Here is an 18,470-nt window from a genome sequence, read left to right as displayed (position 1 = left end):
GGCCAGACTAGTGGCCTAGTCTGAGGCCAGACTAGAGGACCACAGTGATCGGGAAGTCTCCTTCCCGCGGGGAGGACAGGGAAAGACAACTTGTGGGGTCCTCCCCCCAGTGGGGATGACGGTGGGTGGGGTCCCAGCCAGGCCGGGCCAGACTGGGGACTTCCAGGGCGCACCTCTGTCCCGCCTCCAGGCACAGGGGCCCAGGGCTGGCCGACGTGGCAGCTGCGCTGCCGGCGGGCAGGCGGGGAGGGAGGGACGGAGGCTGGAGGCGGGCCGGAAAGTTTGTCTGGCGGCGGAGGCGGGGACTCGGCCGGGGGATGCGTGCCCGGGCCCCCAGAGCCCCCAGCTTGCCTCGGAGTCCTGCTCAGCATGGGTAAGTCGCGATCGGCGCTGCGGGCAGGGAAGGCCGGCGACCCCATCCCTGCGCGCGCACTCTTTGCCCTGAGCTGCAGCTCCCCGACCAGATACAGCCCACTCGGGTGGCAGCCGGGACAGCAGGCCTTGGCTGGTGGCTGGGAAGGGACGTGGGCCCACTTCCTTCCATGCTCCTTTCTGCCCAGAAAAAGTGACCTGAGAGGGCTCCTTGCTTGCTACTGGGCGCTTACTCGGGGCCAGACCCTCTCCTGACCGCTTTAAGCCTTACAGCATCCAGCAAGCGAGTGAAATTGTTCCTATTCTGCAGATGAAGAAGTGGAGGCTCCGAAGGGAGCAAATTCATTCATCCACTCGCGGAGCACTTCCCACCAGGCGCCGTTCTAGGCCTGGGGATGCTGCCCTACACAAAATAGACAGAACCTCTACTCTCCAGATACTCAGTAGAGGGGAGATGGGGGGGGGTGGGGAGTAGGGAATTTCTTTGTTGCTCCAGGGGACTAAGGTTTCTGTTTTTCTCTCTGGATTCGGAAGCATCAAAGGGTCAATATTCATCCACCTACTATGTGGCAGACATTGGTTTAGGGGTCGGGGACTCAGTGGCCCTGTGTATAGATTTTGGGGTCAGAAAGACCTGCGTTCCAGCCCTCCTTCTCCCACTTGCCCGGGTGCATCGTGACCTGGGACAGCGTAGTTAAGCTCTCTGACCTTCGGTTTCCTCATCTACAAGACAGTCGCCATAAAACACCCTATCACAGGGGAGCCATGTGAATGATGTGAGAATATGAACTTAATTACTCCATATACCACTTGCCCATGGTAAATGGTCAGTTAACATGAGCTTTTATTTTGTTATCACACCCAACATTGAGATTCTGGAGTCAGACTGCCCGAGTTCAGAACCTGCTCTGTCACTTTACAACCGTAGGCAAACGTCTCTACCTCTCTGTGACTCAGTTGCCTCATCTGTAAAATGGGAATGGCACCAGTGCCTGTGTTACAGGGTTGCTGTAGGGATTAAGGCAGCTGATACAGGTATGGCTTCTGGAAAAGGATGTGAGGTTGGTTACAGTGACTGCTCTGTAAGTATCACCTGTTGTTGGGACATTTGGAAGCCAAATATATTTGCATGGTTCAGTTTCAAACCTGGTTTTTCCCTGGATTTTAAGGGGAAGACATGGCAGGTCTCTGGTGGGGGAGGGACCCAATACATTGTGACTCTGGTTGAAATGCTGCTCTAGTGTCACCAGCTGAGGGTGCCCTGGGACTTGCAGCTGGTGATATGGGCACCCAAAACCTGGGTTCTTTCCACTCCACCTGCCCCTTGATTCTCTCCCTGGGCAGCTCTGCCTTCCACAGTGAGAGGCTTAGAGAACTGAGGGATTTCCTCCAGTGTGGGACAGCTTCACATACCATATTTAGACAGGCAATCCGTAGAAAGGGAGAGTGGTTCCTAAATCCAGGCTAGGCCACCCTAATTTGGAGGCCAGGATTTACTCCACTTCCATGCCCTGGACACCACCCCCCCCCCACCCCAGGATGCTCAAGAGCCAGGATCCTTTCTCTCTGGATTCCCTATGTGCTGAGTTCATTCATTCATTCAATCATCTGTCTACTCAACCAGTACTTACTGAGTGCCTACTGTATGCCAGGAACTGTCCCCAGCATCAGGAGACAACTGAGAACGAACAAACAATTCCTGTTCCTTTGGGGCTGACATTCTGCTTGGGGAGCCCAATAAATATGTAAAACATATAGTTATTTCAGATGATGGAAAGTACCATGGAGAAAAACAAGCAGAGAAGGGAATACGAAGTGCTGGGTGCCATGGGAGTTTGCATTTTTAAGTAGAGGGCCAGGGAAGGTCTCATAAGAAGGCGACGTTTGAGCAGAGACCAGAGGGAAGGGGGATTGGGGCCTCTGAGATGGAGGGAAAGGGCTTTCCCGGCAGAGGTGACACCTGGTAAAAAGCCTTGAGCTGAGACAGGCTTGGAGTGAGGAGGAACGGGAAGGAGGCTGGTGTGGCTGGAGCCCAGTGAAGGGAGGCAGGTCCTACAGGGCCTTGAAGGCCACTCTCAGGACACTGGCTTTTTTTCAGAGTGAAGTGGGAGCCTTGGGGGGCTCTGCGCAGAATGATGTGGTCTGACTTGGGCTATCGTAGGATCCCCCCAGTTGCTCTTGAGCAGTAGATTAAGTTCAAATGTATCTGACACAGTCCTGGAATGGGACGTGGAGATACCGCCCTGGACCCTGACTCAGTCATTTGTTCACTCAGTAGAAGCTTTATTGAGCCCATCTTGGGTGTCAGGGTGGGGCTGGAGCCCTGGAGGCACAGAGACAGTAAGTCTCTGTCCCCATCCTGCTCAGTTCAATAAGGTAAACACATCACTTATTCAATTACTTGGTGTGAGCAAATGCAGGAGAAAGCGGAGTTGGTTGGAAGTGAAAAATATGACTTGGAAAGTTGAGGAAGACGTACAGGAATTACAGATTCCCTCAAACTAGCTTAGCCAAAAAAAAAAAAAAAAGAGTGGGGGGTTATTTATTGGTCACTGAAAAGTCCATGGCTTCAGGCATGGTTGGATCTAGGGGCTCAGGCAGCGTTGTCAGGAATCCCTCCCAAGGGGAGATGGCCCCCAGCTGCTCTAGGCAGGTAAACTACCAGCTCAGTACCCCAAGTAAGCAAACACCCTGAACTGGACTGGCTCTCACTGGCTCAGGTTCAGCCACGTGACGTTCACCACTGTCCAAGGCCGGGGAACCTGCTGGCTGATCAGATCTGGGTCATGGACACACCTCTGGAGCTGGATGGTGGGGGTGGAGTAGGGAGGTCATCTCTACCCCAGATCCGGAGACTGAGAGTTGAAGATGGGACAGGGAAGGGCAGCTCCCCACAGAGCCGGTGAGACTGATGCCAAATAACAGACGTGTATTACCAGAGGCCCCTTGGGGAGGTGAGCCGGGATGAGGATAAGTGGGCATTTGGGAAACATGGGAGGAGCAGGAGAGGGACCAGCACATGCAGAGGCAGAGTGGCATGAAAATCTACGGTGTGTGCCGGGAACCAGTGTTTGCAGGGTGTGTTGGAGAGGTGGGGACAGGGGTGGGGAGGAGAGGTGGCCAAGGAGTTGGGCTGGGGCCACCAGCTCATGAAGGGCTTGGGAGGTCATGCTAAGGAGTTAGGACTTAATGGAGCAGGTGGTGGGAGCCTTGGAAAGCTTAAGGAAGAGAATCCTCTTCCCCCATCTTTCTAGCGGCCCTGACTCATTTGAGGCTGTCCTTCACCGCTCCATGGGTCAGTAGCACTTCACCATGCTTTGTGACTTGGGATTTTCCTGAGAACTTTATTTCCCCTCCACATCTGCCCCCTACGCCCCTGATCTCTCTCACACCCCACCTATCTCTGATCGGCCCTTCTTGCTTGAAGTCAATCCAGCAAAGCTCTTAAGTGCATGGGTTTGGGAGTCAGATGGGTCAGCGTCTGAGTCCTGATCCTGTTGCTTCCCAGCTGTGAGAACACTCTGAGCCTTAGTTTTCCCATCTGTCAAATGGGGATAATTGTAGCAGTACCACCTAGAGTTGTTACGAAGATAAATTGAGAGAAGGCAACTAAAGTCTTTGCAGAGAGGAAATACTCCATCAATGACACTTGTTATTATTACTGTTTGATCTCACTTTTATTTTTGCTGTTCTGCTCTTACCACTGTGACCTGAACCTGTACTGCTGCATTTTCCAGCAGAACCTGTGGACAGTCAGCTTTGCCTGTGAGCCCTTTGGCTGGGTTCCCATTCACCTCAAGAAGAGCCCAGGAAATGGCAGAAAAATTCTGTGTTTTCACTTGATTACCTCACATGGCCTGGAAGAACCTTCCCTTCTGGCAGTAAACTCCAGAAACCGAGGGAGGTGGGGCAGAGGGAGGTGAAGAAGGGGCAGGACCTGGGCAGCATAATCTCCCCAGGGTATTTACTGATGGTCATGAAGAGGAAGGACAAGGCCAGCCAGGGAGTGGTAGGGGGCTATTCCCTGGCGGGCAGAGGTGATGGGGAGAAGGGTGAGCAGAAAGTGGGGGGTGATTCCTCTACCCATGAAACTCCTCCCCCCTGCACAAAAATTGCCTAACATAGATGGAGCGAGGTAGAAGTAAGAGAACAGGGTGAAATCTTATTATGCCAAGGTATAATAATGGAGTGGTTAAGGGCAGGGATTGTGGAGCCAGACCACCTGGCTTTGAATCTAGACACAGCTACTCACTACTCTTGACCTTAGGCAAGTCTCTGATGATCAGTTTACTCATTCATAAATAATACAAAAGCCCACCTCATAAAGTTGTGGTGAGAATTAAATGAGCTATTAACACTAAAAGTGCTCAAAGCAGTGCCTGGGCCAGATCAAACACTCCATAAATCTGGCTATAATGTTATGAATCTTCTTGTCAGGTCTAGGGTGGGGATGGGTGAGACAGATACATGATTACTCCTGACGCTTCCAGAAATATTTGTTTACGTATGTGAATTAAAAATTAAGAGCAACCTGTTTAACTGTTCTGCCAATATGGTAGCTCCTGGCCACATGCGGCTATTTTCACACTTAATTAAAATTAAATATAAATTAAAAACGCAGTTCCTTAATCACATTGGCCACATTTTATTTTACTTTTTTTAAACATAGCTTCCATCATTCTTAATATATTTCTTCATTTACTTAATCCAAGAATACACAGAAAGTAGTTTTATTTTTTTATTTTTTAAAATATTTATTTATTTGGTTGCACGGGTCTTAGTTGTAGCACATGGGCTCCTTAGTTGGAGCAGGCGAACTCTTAGTTGCGTCATGTATGGGGGATCTAGTTCCCTGACCAGGGATCGAACCCACGCCCCCTGCAATGGGAGCGTGGAGTCTTAAACACTGGACTGCCAGGGAGTTCCCTTCTCTGCCTTTTTTTTTTTTTAAATGACACCCATCACCACCTGAAATTATATTATATATTAATTCATTTATCATTTGCCTTTTTCTACTAGAATGTCAGATCTTTGAAAACACCATTGTATTGCAGTCCCCAAGAACACTGCCTGGTGTGTTGTAGATGCCAGATAAATTTTGGAATGATTGGATGGATGCATGAATGGATGGGTGTGTGTCTGGGTAAATAAGGGATGGAATGCAAAGATGCGTGGATAGATGGATCAAAAAATGGATGGATGTTTGGGTGAATTAAGGGGTAGATAAATGGGCCAATGAATGGATGAAAATGTGGTGGAGGGAGTAGATAGATGGATGGAGGAGTGAATGATGAAGGGCTGGGTGGATAGATTGATTAGTAAATAGATGGGTGAATGAATGGAGTGGATGGATGAAGGAAGGAGTGGATGGGTGGATGGGTGAAGTAGATGGATAGAAGGAAGGTTGGAGGGAGAAATGGATGAAGGAAGAAGTGGATGAATGGATGGATGGATGGAGAGATGGAGAAATGGATGGAATGAAGGAAGAAGTGAACAAATGGGTGGATGCATGCGTGCGTGGGTATGTGGATAAATGGGTGAATGGGTGGATTAGATAGATGGAAGGATGGACGGACAAAGCAAGAAATGGATGATGAATGGATGGATGGATGGATGAATAAATGAATAGATGGATGGATGTAGTAGAAGGATACATGAATGGATGAGTGAATAGATGGAGAGATGGAGGGGTGGACAGAGGGAGAGGAGGTTGGATGGATGCTCTGGCAGGAAACATTCTGGACTCTGTCCCTGTCACTTTTGTTTTCCAGGCCGACCCTCACTCTTCCTGCCCCTGTGTGCCTCTGTGTCTTTGCTGGGTGGCCTGACCTTTGGCTATGAACTGGCAGTCATATCGGGTGCCCTACTGCCACTTCAGCTTGACTTTGGGCTAAGCTGCTCGGAACAGGAGCTCCTGGTGGGCAGTCTGCTCCTGGGGGCTCTCCTTGCCTCCCTGGTAGGGGGCTTCCTCATCGACCGCTATGGCAGGAAGCAAGCCATCCTCGGGAGCAACTTGGTGCTGTTGGCAGGCAGCCTGAGCCTGAGCCTGGCCAGCTCCCTGACGTGGCTGGTCCTGGGCCGCTCAGTGGCTGGCTTTGCCATCTCCCTCTCTTCCATGGCCTGCTGTATCTACGTGTCAGAGCTGGTTGGGCCACGGCAGCGGGGAGTGCTGGTGTCCCTCTACGAGGCAGGCATCACCGTGGGCATCCTGCTCTCCTATGCACTCAACTACGCGCTGGCCGGTGCCCTCTGGGGCTGGAGGCATATGTTTGGCTGGGCCACTGCACCTGCTCTCCTGCAGTCCCTCAGCCTCCTCCTCCTCCCCCCTGGTACAGCTGATGCTGCAGCCCACAGGGACCTCATCCCCCTCCAGGGAGGCGAGGCCACGAAGCTGGACCTGGGGAGGCCAAGATATTCCTTCCTGGACCTCTTCAGGACCAGGGATAACATGCGAGGCCGGACCACGGTGGGGCTGGGGCTGGTGCTTTTCCAGCAGCTAACAGGGCAGCCCAACGTGCTGTGCTACGCCTCCACCATCTTCCATTCAGTCGGCTTCCGTGGGGCCTCCTCGGCTGTGCTGGCCTCCGTGGGGCTCGGCGCGGTGAAGGTGGCGGCCACCCTGACCGCCATGGGGCTGGTGGACCGAGCGGGCCGCAGGGCCCTGTTACTCGCTGGCTGTGCCCTCATGGCCCTGTCGGTCAGCGGCATCGGCCTTGTCAGCTTTGCTGTGCCCATGGACTCAGGCCCAAGTTGCCTGGCCATGCCCAATGCCACTAGGCTGTCAGGCCTCCCTGGAGACTCTGGCCTGCCCAGGGGCTTGGCTCCACCTCTGCGGCCAATGACCGACCAGAGCCCAGGGCGGCCAGTCTTGTCAACCTCTGAGAAAACCAAGCCTCATCCGGGAGCTGGGGACCCCACTGCCCTTCCTCTGCCAGCCCTAAGCATCGCGCCCGCTGCACCCCCTTCTCCTGCCCCTGAGCATGCCCTGCTGCACTGGACCGCACTGGTCTGCATGATGCTCTTTGTGAGCGCCTTCTCCTTTGGCTTTGGACCAGGTAAGTGGGAGTTCTCTTGCAGGTAACTCTGGAGCCTTCCACCTCTCCTAGTGGGAAGCCTGGGGATCGAATCCGTCAGGGTCTCAGAGGGACTAGAGGTGGCTTGACCATGAGAACAATGAATTCAGATTTCAGGGCTCCTTGCTTCCCTGGAGGTACTTCTTCCGAGGGCAGAGGCCTAATTTATGTTTGTAATATTTTCTTTCTTATAAAGGCCCCAAATTGTCTAAGCTTCAGGCCTCATAAAACCAGAATGTGCCCCTGGATAGCTCACTCAGAAGGGTTTAGCTGGAAAGGAATTTAATGAATAGGGTGACCAACCATCCCGGTTTGCCCAGGACACTGAAAGTCTGATGTCCCGGGAAACCCCTCAGTTTTCTGGGAAAACCCAGCTGCAGCCTAAGAGTCCTCCCTGCTCTCCTGTGCTAGTGACCTGGCTTGTCCTCAGCGAGATTTACCCCGTGGAGATCCGAGGGCGAGCCTTTGCCTTCTGCAACGGCTTCAACTGCTGGTCCCTCTATAGGGATTCTTACAGCCCTTACCTTGTGGGGGAAGCAGTGGGGAGAGCTGGGGGTCAGGGGCCTGAAACTCTGCTTGAGTCACATTGTTGAGGGGCTGCCCGCTGGACCGTGGGTGCCAGGCCCCGGGTCCCAGCTGCAGCCTACGAGTCCTCCCTGCTCTCCTGTCCTAGTGACCTGGCTTGTCCTCAGCGAGATTTACCCCGTGGAGATCCGAGGGCGAGCCTTTGCCTTCTGCAACAGCTTCAACTGGGCTGCCAACCTCTTCATCAGCCTCTCCTTCCTTGACCTCATCGGTGAGTCCTCTGACCTAATTCCTTGGCCCGGTTCCTTCAAGATCCAGAAACAACTGCCTCCAGACAGAGCCTGGGCCTCCATATCGTTCAGGTATAAGTCACAGAAAACCCCATGCAAACCAGTTTGTGAACGAAAGGTAATATTTTTGTCTTAAATCATGAAAAGAGGAGGGTAGTTTGCTTCAAGCACCACTGATCCAGAGGTTTCAACAAAACTGTGGGCCAGCTTTCATGCTCTCTTGGCTCTGCCTCCTGTGCTGTGGGCTTCATTCCCAGGCAGACCCACCTCCATGCAAAGATGACCACGAGCGGGTCTCTTCATCTTGGCAGCCTCGGGGAAGGAGAGCATGTCTTTCTCAGTGGCTGTCACTCATGTCCTGGGGCTGATTCTCATTGGCTCAGCAAGATCACGTGCCCATCCCTGACCCAATCACTGTGTCTGGAGGGCTTGAATAGTCTGATGCCCAGGCCTGGGGCCATATACCCACTCTGGAGACCCGGGGAAGGGGAGGACGGACAGCCCCACCCAACTGCATGGACTGAGAGTTGGGGGAGGGTGCCCCAAATGAAAATTGAGGGGCTAGAACAAGGAAAAGGAGGGCTGGGAGACAAAGACAACAGAAGATATGATCTGTGAGCTTTCTACTTCATTCCAGGCCCCATCAGCTGCGGGGGGTTGGCTTTATTGACAGCCTGGGAGTTGAGGCTGAAGGGGGGTTAGAGCTGAAGCATCCAGTTCTCCTCTGTCCAGGAAGCCATCTCCGATTGGTGGTGGGGGGATGGGGATTTGGGAGTCCTGAGTGTGCCCCCATCGAGACAAGTCCATTTTCCTCTCTGTAGCTGAAAGTTTCCACTCTTAAAGCAGAGGAGTTAAAATTTTTTTTTTGCAGCAGAACTATTCTTCAAATAAAACTTTGTGCAGAGGCTCCACGGAAGTGTCTGACAACATCCAGAACCCTCAGACATGCTGTAAAATTCTCCAGGCCAGATAAGAGGCGAAGGTCTACCCCAGCCCTGGAGAGAATGTGTCTGAGACCAGCAGATGCAGGAGCCACAACCTTTTTGTTTTGTTCTAAACCAGCTTAAACTGGGTCATGCCCACCTGCCAGCAGGAAGGTCTTCTCAGATCTAGTTTGGGTGACGTCTTCTCTTCCTGACTAGCCTTCAGACCCAGTCTGGGCAGTGATGGGGTCAGGTGGGAATTATATAGGCCCAGAACACCAGGGAAGGGTCTCTGAGATTCTGAGGATGTTCCTGACCCAAGGCCAGTGGTCATCGAGGCCAAAGTGGGCTGGGCTCCTTCACTGCGGGGCCCCAAGGCACAGTTCTTAGGGTTTAGTTATTTTCCCATTTCCCGTGCCCAAGTGTTTCCTCTTCAAAGGAGGAGCCCTGGGGGACTGTGGGAAATGCTGGTAGAATAACCCAGCCACCGTGCCTGTCTCCCATACACAGTCTTTGGGAGTCCAAGCTTCTCCCTGGTGCCTTAGTCTTCAAGCATCCCTTTTATGTGGGATGAATGAGTGAGAAAGAGAGAGGAAGGAGGGAAGGAAGGAAGGGAGGGAAAGAGGGAGGGAGGGAAGGAGAGAGGGGAGGAGGGAGGGAGGGAGGGCTTATTAGAACTGTATCATATCCCTATCATCCTCATCTCACAGACTGGGAAATACGTCCTTCCCAAGTCTAGCCAGGCAGTTAGTTAGAAGACTAGAACCCCGTCTTCCTTCTCCCAGCCCAGCACTCTCTCTGCTGGTATAAGGATTAAGTGGAGGTCAAGCTGGTTAAGGGTGGCTGCTTGGAGGAGGTGTGGCCCTGGCTGTTAGAGGTGAGAATGGTGTCTGAAACATAATTAGTGCTTCTGCCTCCACAGCCTTCTGGATGGAGCTGAGGCTTCTGCCTTCTCTCGCAAACCAGTCACACGCCAAATTGGCTGAATGCTTCATTCATTGAAAAACCAGTTCATGGAATTTCTGAGGATGGTTTTTTGGAGCTGAGCTTTGCCAAAGCTGCCCCCGCAGCTGTTTGGCTGCTGAGGTGGATGTCATTTTCCCTCCATGCACATTTTCAGGTGCCAAGTGTGCACCTCTGGCTAGTATTTCGGGTGTGGGTGAGTGGGTGAGCGGGCTTTCCCATAAAGACACCATGTCCTAGATGTTTGTGGATTTGGGCCCTGGCCCTTTGCCTGCCTCTGGGACAACCAGTCCTACTCCTGCTTTAAGGTACTTTTATCTGACAGCGTGTTAGTCATACTGCAAATCTACCATCTAGAGGATCTGCTTTGGGTGAACTGATTTTCAGTGTTTGAGGAGTTGGCCCAGGCTGTGCCCTGCCCACACTCCCACCCCGTTTTTCCCAGGTGCCATTGGCTTGTCCTGGACCTTCCTGCTCTACGGGCTGACTGCTGTCTTCGGCCTGGGCTTCATCTATTTTTTTGTCCCTGAAACAAAAGGCCAGTCGCTGACAGAGATAGACCAGCAATTCCAGAAGAGACGGTAAGGGGGCCAGGGCTGGCCTGGGGGGAAGAGTGGCATCAAACCCTGAGCACTTTGCTTCAGGATTTTAGTCATTACACTTTCCCTTTGCAAAAGAGTGTTTTTCTTCTCTTCCTGTTGTTCTTACTGCCTGGATACAGTGAGTTTTGTCCTATCTTCATACATGAATTCTTTTCCTTGAGTTGTTTTGTGTCTTCCTACAGCAGAGTTTTATTTGACTTTGAGCTCAGCTCATAGGAATTTAAAAATCATGCAGTTATGGACTCATAGGAGGTTAGAATAGTTAGATCCTAAAACCACAGAATCTTGGAGTCATGGAAGCTCGGAGAAACAAAATATTATAATCATGGCCTTTTGAATCACACACAAAGAACTGTGAGCATAATCTACTCATTCAGTGGGTGTTAAAATACCACACGGTGGGGCTTCCCTGGTGGCGCAGTGGTTGAGAATCTGCCTGCCAATGCAGGGGACATGGGTTCGAGCCCTGGTCTGGGAAGATCCCACATGCCACGGAGCAACTGGGCCCGTGAGCCACAATTACTGAGCCTGCGCATCTGGAGCCTGTGCTCCGCAACAGGAGAGGCCGCGATAGTGAGGCCCGCGCACCGCGATGAAGAGTGGTCCCCGCTTGCCGCAACTGGAGAAAGCCCTCGCACAGAAACGAAGACCGAACACAGCCATAAATAAATAAATAAATAAATAAATAAATAAGAAAATAGTCACTTAAAGGACAAAATTAAAAAAAAAAAAAATACCACACGGTGTTCTGGGCCATAGGAAATGTGTCTGAAAATAAGATAGAGAAGGTCCTTGTCCTCACGGAACTTCCATTCTAGTAGGGGAGGGGAACAGAAAATAAATAAGCCAATGAATGCAGCAACAAAAGCATTTCAGTTAGTGGTGAGTAGCTGGAAGAAAAGGAAACAGAACAAAATACATTGAGAGGGTCTTGTTGGTGGAGAGGGAGACAGAGGGGCACAGGGTTGTGGCTAAATCAGAGTGGGTGGTCAGAGAGGGACGCCCTGCATAGGTGCCATTTAAGTTAATGAGAAGGAGGCAGCCACGTAAAGATGAGGCAGGGCGAGCCTTCCACGTAGAGGGAACAGCAGGTGCAAAGACCCTGAGGTTGGGAGTGTATCTGGCACATGCAAGGAACAACGAGGAAGCCAGTGTGGCTGGATCAGAGGGAGCAAGGAGGGAGGGGAGGAGGAGAGAAGATCAGATTGGCCAAGTGGGTAGGAGCTAGATCACATAAGGTCTGTAGGTCCTAGACAGGAGTTCAAAATCTTAGCATCAGGGACTTCGGGCTGTTGAAATAAAGAGTACTGGGGGGTGTCAGAAGGGACCTGAAACCACCATAATCCTAAGCATCCTTGGCAAATGCCCCAGGTTGCCTCTTATCGTAAAGGGAGTCACCAGCGTCTGACTGCCCATTCTATTCCTGGGAGGCCCTAACAAATTAAAACGGTAAATCATTCTAATGGTGAGTTGGAACTTGCCTCCCTGCAGCTTCCTGCCAAGCCCCAACCTGGCTCCCAAAGGGATGCAGAACGAGTCCATGTGAAACTTCAAACCTGGTCCACCCCACCCCAGAGTGTTCTCTGCCAGCCGCACACTCCCAGTTTGTTGCATGACACCTTCTGCGGGGCCCTCAGCAGTCCAGCCATATTCGTTAGGAGACAGATTTGGCTGCTTGGAATAGTCTGAATATAGGGGGTCCGGGGCTGGCGTTGAAGCTGTGCTTCAAGAGGTCATCCAGGGCCCCAGGCTCCTTCTCTCTTGTTGCTCTGCCATCTCTTCAGTGTAAACTTTTCCACATGGCCCGTGGGAGCCACCACATCCCTGAAAGAGGGAAGGGGAGGAGGAGGACACACCTGAAAGATCCACACGTCACTTCCACCTACAACCCTTTGGACGGAACTTAGCCACATCCACATGCAGGGGCGGCTGAAAAACATGGTCTTTAATCTGGGTGTCATGTGCTCACCTAAACATCGAGGGTGCTGTTACTAGACATAAAGGAGGAACAGATACTAGGAGCCACCTGGAATCTCTGCCATACCGGCTTTCTTGGGAGAAGATTCCAGATCCTTCCTCTAGAATAAGAAGCTAAGGGGGCAGAAAGGCAGGCAGAAGCCAGCTTTAGGGTGAGGCAGGAGGGAATTGCAGCTCAGGGGAACACTGAGCTGGACCTGGGGACTCAGGAGCCTGGGCCAGACCTTGGGGAAAGCAGGCTGGATCTTCTACAGCCTCAGGAAAAGACAGGAAGTTAGGGGCTTTGGCTGGGTCTGCAGCCAACTTTGGCTGGGTGAGTCATCACTCCAGTCCTTACCGTTCAGGGGGCCCCTGATATCAGAGGCCACAGAGAGAGAAAGAAACTCAACCGTGGGGAGCATGGGGACACGGGAAGCTCCAGAGATCTTGCAAGAAAGCACTAATGGGACCCTCCTTCCAGCACCAACTGTTCTCAGTGCTGTGTTGCTCCCTAAAAGAACCACATTCCCAGGAGAGAGTCTGATTGGCTAAGCCTGGTTTATGTGCCCACCCCCCTAACCTCCAACTTGGCCAGGATAGGGCAAGGCTCCTCTATTGACAGTCCTATGAAGATCACATTCAACAGAGGAGACCTAGAGCCCCAAGGAGACGAGAGAATGGAAGCTGGATGGAGCCACCATCCACTGCTGTGGGGTTTACTCCTATTCGTGTCCTCATGCTGCAGATGTGCTTGTTGGAAATGGGGACCTTCAGCTTAACGGTCTGTTTCCTCTGCTCCTTTAGAGAGACATTAGCAACCGAGGGGCTCAGACCCCCTTGCCATCAGTGGCCATTGAGTGCCATAAGCATGTTCCTTTCCCTTTCACATCAGGTTACTTGGGTTCAGAAGAGACCTTTCCATTCCCAGGGTGATATGATCACCAAAAGAGTTTTCAAAAATCTTTTATCCCAATTTCTCAGGAATCTGTTCATTCACTTTCAGCAAATATTTCCAAGTGCCAGCTAGGAGCCAGGCACTGTACTAGGCTCAGGGGACTGACCTGTGACCAAGAGACACCGTGTCTCTGGACTGAGGAGGAAGTTACATTTTAATGCAAAGGGGAGAGATGGATTACAGAACACCCAAATGCATGAATAAGATAAATGAGAGTGGAGTTTATATCATGAGGAAAATAAGGCAGGTTAACTGTCAGAGAGTGAACAGTGTGAACAGGGGGCAGTGTGGAGCTTTCCATTTCTTTAGCTAGGGTCCAAGTGTACCATGGGTACATTAATGACACAAGTTGAGCGTGAGCTCTTCATGACATTGAAGGACATTTTTGTGTACCTGTTACGTTCACTGCTCTATTCCCAGGGCCTAGAACAGTGCTTGGTCCATGACAGGCCAGCAGTGACTCTAGCTCTAGTGAATGAATGAAAGGATGCTCAACGAAGGCGTCTGCGAAGAGGTGACAATTGAGCTGAGACCTGAATAATGAGAAAAGGCCATCTTTTCCAAGAGCTGGAAGAGAGTGTTCTAGGCAGAGGGAACAGCCAGAGCAAAGGCCCCGAGGTGGGAACAAGTTGGGGGTTTTGAAGAGCGAGAAGGAGACCCATGTGGCCGGGGTGGAATGGGAAGCTGGGACGGGAGGGCGGTGACACGGGAGAGGCCGGCTGCAGAGAGGGGCTTGGACCTGAGGCTGAGCATGACGTCACTTCTCAGCAGGAGTGACAGGAGTTGGTCTTCGTGCTTAGAAAGGTCAGTCCTGTGAAGAAGAGAACCGGCTGTAGGAGGCGTGGGTGGACACAGGAAGACCAGGGGGAGCAGCTGGGTGGTCCAGAAGATGGAAGTGCGCGTTAAGGCAGGAAGCAGGAAGGGTCAGGTAGGAGTGGGGTGGGGATCGGATGGGGATCCCATGTATGGTCCACTCCCATCACCCCCGGGGAAGGCCACCAGGCCCTGTCACCCTCTGACCCCACTTACTCTCTGCTCTCCAGGTTCGCCCTGAGCTTTGGCCACAGGCAGAGCTTGGCTGGCATCCAGTACAGCCGAATTGAGGCCTCTGCGGCCTCCTGAGGAGTCCATCTGGAAAATGCTGGAACCATGGCTTTAGCAGATAGTCTTCAGCTTCCTGCTTGCCTGGGTGCCAGAGCACAAGTTCTAGGTGGTCCTTCAAGAGGCACCCCTGCTCCGGAAGAGGTCTGTTTTGCTGGGGCGAAAGGGATGAAAATCTGAGAACTCAAAAGTCTTCAGGTGGAGTCTCAGGCTCTGAGGGTTCCTGAGGCTCTGCCTTCCTGCCTCAGTTTCCCCACTGACTCTGCGCATCTCTGCAGTAATGAACTTATGATGAAAACATCTTATGGAGACTTCGTTGCTCCATGGGCTTTCTCAAAGAATCTCGAGGGTACCACCCTGGCAGAAAGTCTCTCCTGGAATCACCCCTAAATCCAGCTGGGGGTACCATATTCTCTGCTCTCTTTTTCCATCTGGTTGGGACTTTCTGGGGAGGGGGAAGCCTGCTCTTTGGCTCTCAGATCTCGTTTTGTTCAACCCCTCTAATTCTCTTACCCAGAATATTTGTCATTCACCAGCAACTCAGATGGTTGGTAGGAGTTCTACTCCTGAGGCTGCTGGTGTTCTTGCTGTCTGACTGGGGATCTCAGCTTTCCCTGTATGTACAATGGGGGCTCTGAACCAGGCGGTTCTTAAGATCTCTTCTGATGCCAATGAGCTGGAATTCTAAGTGCTGGCAATACCACAGATATTCAGCATGGGCCCTGCTCTCAAGTTGCTAGTCATCTCTTTCAGGAATATAGGTTTTAATTAGGGGAAAGGTGAACGGAATTCCAGAGTTGTGTGCACTAAAATCCAAGGACCATCATAGTGCAGGTCATGAGCTCCAGGAGCTGTTTCCAGGATGGCGCAGGAGGACTCTGCAGAAAGGAGATGGGTCTGGGAGCTAACTAACCTGGTTGTCGGTGTGGCCTCCACCTCTTGGCAGCTAGTGACCCTGGATAAGTAACAACTCCCTTAAGCCTCAGTTTCCACATCTACAGAATGGGGATGACTATGCCCCCAGGGGTGTATTTAACGTCTGTCTCCCATCAGGAGGGTCTTCATTTGGTCCCATTCAGCTGGTCAGGATGGACGGGATTTCTGCTCACCCTCAATACCCAGGTCCCCACCTTTGGGACATTGTAAAGGGTCACCCCCCGCCCAAGGGGTAAGTCAGATGGAGACTGAGCAAGTAGCTCCTCTCCCACAGGACTCTGGCCTCCCCTGAGTCCTTGCCTCTCATTTCTAGATACTTCCCTTAGATCCGGTGGTGTGTTGGAGCTGGCTTGTGCTGGCTTGTGAGAGCTGACTGTTAAATTTTCAGGAGTTTTGCAAGCTCGTTGTTAAACACAGCTGCTAAAAAATTAAATTATTTAAATTTATACTTAAATAAATTATATTAAAACTGAGGTAATACATACTAAAAACTCATCACTTCCTTATTTTACTACATTTTGCTCTCATCTGTGCTCTTAAGGTAATTTATACCTATTGCATCGCATGAGGAACGTGGGGTAAGGGCACTGCCCATCCCTTGCCAGGTCTTCAGTGATCCACGGGGAGTGTATTTGCACCACAGGGACTGGGGAACACCACAGATCAGGGCTTGATTTGTCGTTTTGTTGATTGTCCAGTCTTAAGAATGTGATGGATACAATGTTAATAATGTAAATTAAACTTAACAGTGTGTTCTGTCTGTAGTCGATACATTGTGAATGGCACAAAAAATGGAGGGGATTATTATCCAGTTCAGCCAACAAGTGACTCATGTCACTGGTGAAGGAGTCTGGACACACGTCTTTGTTGTTTTACTTCCGTCTTATTCATTAACACGAACAAAAATTTCAACTAGCATTCATGTCAGAACTGCATTCATGCTTCAGTGATGTCAGCAACTTCTTTGCTGAGTCGTATTGTTGTCAAGCATTTCTTCGTGGTCTAATTTTGTTAAATCATGGCTAAATTGCAGTGACAGTTGGCTTTGGAATCAAGAGGTTGGCAGAAAAATCAACAAAAACATTTCTGTGAGAATTAATTGGCTAGATGGCATTTACAATAAAGAGTATTTACAATAAAGTGTTTATTATTATTTGTAAATTTGTCAATTCTGTGCAACAAACACATCCTTTATTCCAGTAAAATTTACACACACACACACACACACACACACACCATTTTTTCCCTGGAGAGCAGTTATTAAACATTTACCAGCCCATCACTGCTTACAGCTGTCCTTTTGGCCCCTTCAGATCTAATTCTCTCCCCAGGGAGCCCCAAACCGTCTCAGTTCTCCTTTCCTATCAGCCTAGGAGAATGCTCTTCTAGTCTTAGGGTGGATTCTCCTCTTTTTTGTTCAGGGTCATAAACTCATAGATCAGGTGGGGGATGCAGGTGAGTGATGTCCACTGTGGTAAGACAATAGGGAGTAGTGAGGTCTGTGGAAACAGGTGAACACAGGCCTCTCTATCAGGGATGACTGACACTCAAGCCCAGCTGGTGCCTGCCATGAAGGAATGTGGGCCCATTGTGGCCTGACCATCTGAATTTTCAAAAAAAAAAAATTCCAGCAATTCAGACTTTGGTGTAAAATTTCCTGATTTTTTTAATAGTGGCAATTGATTCTTAATTGAAAAAATCATTTTTTAAGCTCAACTCAACACACCTGTGGCTAAATCAAAGCCTTTAGTTTGTGCCTCAGTTCTTGATGTCCTCCGAGATATTCTTTTCTTCTGGGTTTTTGAGGATCCCAGCTTAAATCAGAGCAAAGCAAGTAGCCAAGTAGCCGAGTAGCCAAGCAGCTTGAATTGAGTAGGTGGGAGGGGTGTTACTGAACATGAAGGGAAAGAGACATGAAGGGGAAAATGGTTGAAATCTCAAACATATTACCCTGGGACAACTAGGTGTGTGACTTGAGTAACTGCTCATCTGTATAATGGGGACGATACTATTCACTATACAGAGGTGATACCTGTCAATCACTAGTTCAGGGCTGGGCTCATCACAGGTGCTCAAAAATGGCTGAGTAACTGCCCCAGCAGCCTCCAGGGGCATCTGGCCCTGGGTGAGGAGGAGAGTGAGGGCAGTTCAGAAAGGGGAGGAGCATCAGAGAAATCTAAAATTTGAGGGTACCTACTAGGTGGTCAGAAGTTGTGAGCACCAACCAGAAAAGTGATGTGATCTGTTCATTGATCTGCAGGATGGGGACTGGGAAGCTCTCCTTCTTCCAGATAATCCCAGAATCACTTCAGGGAAGCATTTCCCAAATCCTACTCTCATGCAGAGCCTTTCACGTGTGTGCCCATCACCTAGCGCCTTCCTGTAGTTTCTCACATTGCACTATACAGACTACTTACTGAATGCTTTAAAGTGATTTGCTTTTCAACTTAAATAGATGGATTTTAAAAGGAAACTATATTAATTTATTTTTTCATTCAAATGCATATTTATTGTGTTTCTACTGTGTGCTGGACACTGTTCTAGACCCTGAGGGCACAGCAGGGAACAAGACAAAGAGCGGTCATTTTAGTGGGGGAGATAAATTGGAAACAAGAGCTAGAAATGGGGTGGGTGGAGAGAGAGGGGGAGGAAGGGGAGGGAAGGAGGGAGGGAAAGAGGAAAGAAGGAAAGGAGGGAGGGGGGAGGGAGGAAGGAAGGAAGGAAGGAGAGAGAGAGAGAGAGATGCGCGTTAGTTAGTGATGATTATCAGAGAG

At 50.7% G+C, this 18,470-nt stretch overlaps 1 protein-coding gene across 3 annotated transcripts; it reads left to right on the top strand.

The window, feature by feature from the left end:
* On the top strand, window positions 1-16,836 carry SLC2A10 (solute carrier family 2 member 10). Of its 3 annotated transcripts, XM_068565680.1 has the most exons (4): window positions 3,501-7,427; window positions 8,119-8,241; window positions 10,592-10,727; window positions 14,703-16,836. In XM_068565680.1, exons 1-4 carry the CDS (start codon window positions 6,047-6,049, stop codon window positions 14,779-14,781), a joined length of 1,719 nt encoding a protein of 572 aa, XP_068421781.1. In that variant the 5' UTR covers window positions 3,501-6,046; the 3' UTR covers window positions 14,782-16,836. The 3 variants fall into 3 exon arrangements, with proteins under 3 accessions (XP_068421780.1, XP_068421779.1, XP_068421781.1); XM_068565679.1 differs by lacking the exons at window positions 10,592-10,727; window positions 14,703-16,836 and adding an exon at window positions 1-373 and having other exon boundaries at window positions 6,144-7,427; window positions 7,857-8,138; XM_068565678.1 differs by lacking the exons at window positions 10,592-10,727; window positions 14,703-16,836 and having other exon boundaries at window positions 3,497-7,427; window positions 7,857-8,138.
* The last annotated feature ends 1,634 nt before the right edge of the window (window positions 16,837-18,470 follow it).

This window comes from Eschrichtius robustus, chromosome 16 (assembly GCF_028021215.1).
Source record: "Eschrichtius robustus isolate mEscRob2 chromosome 16, mEscRob2.pri, whole genome shotgun sequence".
Taxonomy (NCBI): Eukaryota; Metazoa; Chordata; class Mammalia; order Artiodactyla; family Eschrichtiidae; genus Eschrichtius; species Eschrichtius robustus.
The sequence above is the reverse complement of the archived record's forward strand: the minus strand, read 5'-3'. Positions and strand labels throughout refer to the sequence as shown.